The sequence below is a fragment of the Meleagris gallopavo genome, chromosome 1, assembly GCF_000146605.3.
Source record: "Meleagris gallopavo isolate NT-WF06-2002-E0010 breed Aviagen turkey brand Nicholas breeding stock chromosome 1, Turkey_5.1, whole genome shotgun sequence".
Taxonomy (NCBI): domain Eukaryota; kingdom Metazoa; phylum Chordata; class Aves; order Galliformes; family Phasianidae; genus Meleagris; species Meleagris gallopavo.
Window position 1 is genome coordinate 113,392,862 of NC_015011.2, and position 7,048 is coordinate 113,399,909.

Sequence of the window (7,048 nt, forward strand, 5' to 3'; positions counted from 1 at the left end):
CTTTTTTTTTAACTAGATGCTATGGACTTTCTGTTACTCTAAAAGTTTTAGAGAAGTAAACGTACAAAGACTGTGCCTGAGCGAACATCTTAGTCCATTTCTGAACATCAGAAAAATGCTGTTAGGAAGGTTCACTCCTCAAATGTAAAGGTCTCTAGCATAAAACTGGAGCACTGAAAAGCTAATTTTTCAAGAGTTGTATGGCCTTGCTAAAAAAAAACCTGAGCTCTCAGCGTAAAAGTAGAGAGTAGTTGAATTTCAGACTTGAGTCAAAGAATTTACTCATGTTGTTGTCATCAGTGTCCGTTCTGAGGACAGGAAATGAGTCTTCAGTAAACAGTCTAAATTTCTACCTGCTTTGACCAATCTTCTAAATGATCGAGACCTGTAGCTTTGGTCTTCTTGTGTCAACACAATGTCTTTCTTTCCGTGAAAAATTGTTTTTGCCACTTAAAACCAGAAGTGAACCCAGGTAATTTGTTCATTGGAGAGAAGAAAAAGCCTCAGCAGTGTAGCTTATTACAAGCTGATTTTTTTGTGTGTTTTTTCTTTAGGAATGTAACTTTAAAAAAAAAAAAGCTTATTATTTAACCTCTATTTTTTTTAGAAGACCATCTGAAGTACCTCAAATATTCATAGCAGAGATAAAAAAAAAAATTCTTATCATTTGAATGCTCCCAGTTGCTAAGATTGGCATTAAAAATTTTAAAAAGGGTGAAAATTCAGATGAAAATTTCAGATGCTTGAAACTATGCCAGATGAGAGCTTGAACTCTCAGACGTATATACTCTCAGTTTCATTGCTGCATTATAAATGAGAGGTAATTTTTAGGGAAGACACCTTGGATTTTATCCTCAGTACTTCCACATAACAGTTTTTTATTTGAGTTTACATGTATATGAATCATTTTGATGATTTTTTTGCGCTTGAAGAAAGATGTGTCGCACCAAAGACTGTACAGGGATTTTGTTGTTTGTTTGCTTGTTTTGCATTTATTTTAAATCAGTGATCAAAAACACTCCTTTTTATCAAAGTATTGTTTCTTCATCTTGAGTTTTCTTTGCTTGGTGAAGATTCATGACAGTGTTTTAACAAAATCATATGAATATCTCTGTACATATTACTGATAATCTCTTTCCTGGATTACAATTTAGGCATCCGACAGGCAGCCTGCTTTTGCTGTCAGTCTATTTAGACTTGCCACATCTTTTGCATGGGAATTGTATTAGCAGCATAAATAGCATTAATGAATACAGAAGTTTATTACTAACAGTTCTCTCCAAACTCTTTTGCATGGAATCCATACCAAATGTGCCCGGGGAATATAAATCCTGCTTGAACACATTAATAGATATCAGTCCAAGCCCATTTTTAAAAAGTGTTCTGATTGGGAATCACCTTGAATTCATTTAACTATACTTTTCTCCTTAAAAATCATTAAAAGCAAAATCATCTGCTTTTCTGATAACAGAGTTTAATACTAGTTTTACTAAAACAACTCTGTTTTTCATTGTATTTTCATCTTGCAATTTAAACAATCTGTGTTTCTCCAACCAAAGAAATTTTTGGACACCCATGAAGAGGTAGTGGAGATCTACGATAAGCTGATCAATATATGCATTATTAAAGCAGTGGACAGAATGCCATTACTGCTGTAGTGTTGATGACAAATAGAGATGTTTAAATAAAGTGGTTTACTTGTTTTTTTTGTCAGGTCATATATTATGAATGTTCAATTTCCTCAATAGGAACCACAAAGTGTGGAAGAACTTCAGGAATTCAATGAAATTAGCCTGAAATAATTATCTGTAAATTAGACAGTCATTTAGGCTAATTCTGTTATCCATGATGGTCTTCTTAGTTAGAAATGTATTTTCAGAGCTTTAGATAGTGGGTTTTGGTTTTGTTTTTGTTTTTTTTTTAGGTATAGAATAGTTTTAGTCAGATAATGATTTTATTGGTATATATATATTTCAAAAAAAAAAAAGAATTGGAAAAGCTGGCTTCATACAAAAAAAATGTGGAATGGAATATTATGAAGTGAAAAGTCATTTATTTTTAACACTGTTCAGTGCTACCGCTTCAGTCTTTTTTTTTTCTTATCTCCTTTTTTAATTTCTTGTACTGAAATGTATTTTAACTCACTTGATAAAAGTGTACAGATGAAAAGTAGGGGAAGCAATGAGAACAGTAAGTAGATCTCACCATCACACTGTGTGCTGATCTAAATCTTGGGATTTATAGATTACGGTCCCATCCCTTAGGGTAAAAGTTGGAAAACATTTAACACATTGGCTCACTGTTTTCTATGGTAAACTCTCCCATTCGTGATTAAATGGAAAATACACAAAGTCAGAAACTTATCATTAGATCTTATGTATATTTTGGGAAGGTATATGATTGCTGATCACACATCCTGTGGGATGTGGTATGCTAATCTGACTACATTGTCCTTAGTTTGTTGCACAGAATAAGATGATGGAGGAATGTGGTTATAATCCTGTTTTGGAAATATAATGTCACCAGGTGTGTTTGGGTGATTTAGTCTTCAAGAAAAAGCAGTATATGCTGAAAGAACATATTTTGTCCTTTTCCCTGTTACATGTGCCTTTGCTAGGGCTGACTTGACTACAGCAACACTCCATACAGCAGTACTTCTCATCCCCAAATACATAGCTTAGAGCTGTTTCTGAGTTTTAAATATCATATCAGTTCTCTTTCCTGGAGTATTTGTTTCCTTTCTGCTCTCTCTCTCTCTGGGGGCAGACACAGACCTTTCTGTATATGCCTCCCATTTTACTGGTTGTACATATAAACATTTTTTAAAAATAACTTGTTTTCACCAGTCTTTATAAATCACAGTGTATCTTTAAGGTGGCATAATTGCAATGTTTAAAGACCAATATGAGTATGGACATCACTTTTAACATTGTCAGATGAGAAGGGAGCACGCAGTGTACAAAGAAACATTTTAAGTTTTGCTACCTACTAGTTAACTTGAGCTGCAGCCATGCTGCATCAAGTGGGAAAGGAGGTTTTTTCACTAGCACAAAGGCTGGTGAACACTAAATTTTCCCTGTTTAGAGGCATGGAAAAGCTTTTTAAATTTGCTCTTTCCATTGCACTGCATGTAAGAGTTATGTACATACTATAAAAATTTCTACATCTGAAATTATGTAAAAAGTTAGAACTGCTTAACCAAGGAGTAACCTCTCTGAGTTTCTGTGCAGCACAATGTCCAATGATGTAGCTTTCTTGTTAATACACAGTACCTTTCTTAATTTGTGGAAATCAAGGTATTGATTCTTACAGGTCAACAACATTATTTATAACATTTATCACAGTTATTAACCAAACAGTAGATTCCTTAGCAGATGTAATATGTGAAAGGATCCCAGTTCCACTGTAAAAGGATCCCAGTCCCACTGATACCTATTGCACAAAGTAAACATTTCTGACAGTGTCAATTCCTTCAGGAAAAGCTCACTTTGTTAAATGGTTTTCAGAATTCACAGTTATGAATCAAAGAATAAAAAATCCCAGGGCTTGAAAGGGACCTCAAGAGATCATTGAATCCAACTCCCCTCTAAAGCAAGGTTGCACAAGTAGGATTGTCCAGGCACGTCTCGAACATCTCCAAAGAGGAAGACTCCACAACCTCTCTTGGCAGTCTGTTCCAGTGCATGGTCACCCTTACTGTAAAAAATGTTCTTCTACGTATTTGTGTGAAACTTTGTATGTTCCAGTTATTGGCTATTGCTCCTTGTCCTATCACTACACGCCACTGAAGAGTCTGTCCTTGTCTGACTGCCACCTGAGATTAAAATATTTATAAACACTGATCAGATCCCCTCTTAGTCTTTTCTTCTAAAGGCTGAACAGACCCATGTATCTCAGCCTTTCCTAATAATTGAGATGCCCTTCATCATCTTTGTCATCCCCAGCTTGACTCCTTCTAGGAGATCACTGTCTTTTTTTGAACTGGGAAGCCCAGAATTGGACACAGTATTCCAGATGTGGCCTCCCCAAGGCAGAGTAGAGGGGAAGGACCACCTCCCATGACCTCTCCAAACTGCTGTCCACTGGGACACCCAGGTTCTTCCCTGCAGAGGTCCTCTTCAGCAGGTCACCCCCTGACGTGCATTTATGCATGTGGTTATTCCTCCCCAGACACAAGACTCTACACTTGCTTTTGTTGAACCTCATCAAGTTCCTCGCTCCCCAGCTCTCCAGCCTGTCCAGGCAGCACAGCCTCCCAGTGTGTCAGCCATTCTTCTCAGTTTTGTACCACCAGCAAACTTGCTGAGAAATTTGTGGCCAGTTCTTGACCACTCAACAGGTTTATTTAAATATTTGTAGCAGAATAATATAGTCATTTGCTAAAGTTTACCTTCCTGCAATGTGTTAAGAATATTTTACCTGTAACTGATCATATTATAAACTGCAAGTATTATTCTTCTTATTAGTTTTGTTAAGTATTTCTTTTAGAGAGCATTTCATATTGGATGTAATTCAAAATCGATGAACTTTTTAATATTGAATTTATAATTTTCATTAGTTTGCATAATAACCAAAATTTTGTTTAATACTTAACTGTATTGGTGGATTTATAATGGAAAAAATATATAATTTCAGTGTCGTAAAAAGAAGTTTCTAATCTCTGGAGTCTCTTGTTATATGGCTTTCAGTTTTGTGCAATTACATTGTGTTGTACTATGCTATAACTTTCTTCATGTTTTACCTCTTTACTACTTAAACAGTATGCACTCAATATTGCATCACGAAGAGAAAAAAAAAAATTGTTGACATAAAATATTTAGATAATACAACAGTCAAAACAGCATGCAAAAGAATCCATATGATATGCAACCCACAGACAAGCTACCATCTGCATTTTTAGTGCAGCAAGCATCTTGGTTTCAGAATAATAGCGTTTTAATCTTTCTTAAAAAAAAAAAAATATTCTTGAAATAGTTCCACATCTCTGAGATTTGCATCCTTACTGTACCTATGTGGAACATTAAATACCAACCTTGGCAACCTTACTTATGGTCATTTTAAAGTCAGGGAATAGAAGAGAGATAGAAAAGGAGGAACTGTTGCTTGAGGAAGAAAAATGCAAATAGGGAAGAAGGAAAAAAGACAAAAAAGGAGACATTTCTACTTGTTCAGGCCTACATTTAGGCTGGACTGTATTTCCAGATTTTCACTGTTGCCTCAATTCTATTTTTCAGAAATCTCAGCTCATGTAATATGGGAAGAACTGAATCTACACTGTTACTGGTAGAGAAGGCTGCAATGTAATAATGTAATATGTAGATTTTTTTTTTTTTTAGGTTTCTTAGAATTGATTGTTAGGCGTTAGCATGGCAATATCCATAGGTTTTTTTTCTCTCCTTGTGATATAACTTGCTAGCAGCTGTTGTGAATCACATTGGGTTTTCCCTCATATTCTGAGAAATCTCACTTTCAGGAAGCATTAGCTAAGCTGATATAGTACGGAGCCAGCCAAAGCTTTGCTACTTGCAGCTAAGTTTTGATGCTGACTGTGATGTTAACCAGCAAAAAGAAGGTACTCTCTCACAGTGGATAATTTGATGTGCGTCCTTGGGTACTTTGCAACATGCTGCCAACATTAGCTCCTTTGAATACAATGTACAGTGAATGGAATTTCAGTCTAAGTAAAGCTTCATTACGTTTTTGGAAGCTTCTTTTACAGGTGGAAGCTGATGTTTAAAGTTTCATTCTTTAATTGACCAAAAATAACAATAAAAGGGATAGCACTTATTATTTCATTGTGTGCCCATTTGCAATATTTTTGTTTTTTTTCTCACAGACTTTCAAGAGGGAGCTGAAAACGAAAGAACCTGTCATCATGAGTGCACTTGAGACTGTGCGACTCTTCCTGGCAGATCAGCCAGTGGAGGGACTGGAGAAGGTCTATCCAGAACCAAGAGGTAACTGAAGAGATAGCTGCTAGAAAGATCATCAATGATCGGTGATGATTAAATAAATTCTGCCAGCCACTGTGAGAGCATTCCTTTTACACACCAAGCTCAATCTCAGTATTCAGAAACTGAGCTAAAAAATACAGATGGAAGAAACCCTTAGTGATGCTTTTGAACTGTGTGGAACTAAATAGACGTGCATATTTATAAGTAGATATTGAAAATAGCTTTAAATCTTCTAGATGTATCTAGAACTGTAGTCCCATTTGAGATCTGAAAGCTACAGTTCAAACCTGAATTCAACTTACAGTCTAAGTGTTTCAGAACTATGTCATTTGTTTAGTGATCATGTATGAAACAAAACAAGAGAAACCAGTACAGCAAAGGCCCCAAATCCACTCAGTTGCAGTGATTCACAGTGATTAATATTTATGTATGTGCAGGACTACTTCATTGAATCACGATACAGCAAGGTGTAGCTAGAAGTTTAAAATACCATTATATACGTAAATGTGTGGGTTTTTTTAATCAATATTGGGGAAAAAATGGATTTGAGAGATTTACAAATAAAAACGCATATAAAATAAATTTGTCATTGGTTTTGAATAGTTTCTAAGTGAGCCTTGAACTTTTTAGGCTTACCCAGGTGGCAAGTTGTTTTTTTTTTTGTATGACAGAGTACATCCTAAAAGTCTCTCAATTTTTATATTTAGAGCTATCACCTGAGGAGAGGGCCCAGAATGTCACTAAAGTTCTCCGAAGGCAAGCAGATGATGTCAGAACTGAGTGGGATAAGCTAAATCTACGTTCTGCTGATTGGCAAAAGAAGATAGATGATGCTCTTGAAAGGCTGCAGGGCCTTCAGGAGGCAATGGATGAACTGGACCTGAAACTGCGCCAGGCTGAAGCGTTCAAGGGATCCTGGCAGCCAGTGGGGGATCTGCTGATTGACTCTCTGCAGGATCACTTAGAAAAAGTCAAGGTATGTGTTGTTAAATCAGCATTTTTGAATATGAAATGATTGGCTAGGTCATCAGGAATTAACTTGTAAAATGAGAAGTGGATTGCTTTGTATCATCGCGATTTACTTTTTTTTTTTT

General features: G+C 35.9%; 1 protein-coding gene across 1 annotated transcript in view; it reads left to right on the forward strand.

The window, feature by feature from the left end:
* DMD (dystrophin) overlaps positions 1-7,048 on the forward strand; it is a 1,000,055-nt gene that overhangs the window by 811,190 nt on the left and 181,817 nt on the right. Inside the window, 2 exon segments of the mRNA XM_031557153.1 lie at positions 5,837-5,957; positions 6,662-6,930. Coding sequence (XP_031413013.1) covers positions 5,837-5,957; positions 6,662-6,930 — 390 coding nt within the window.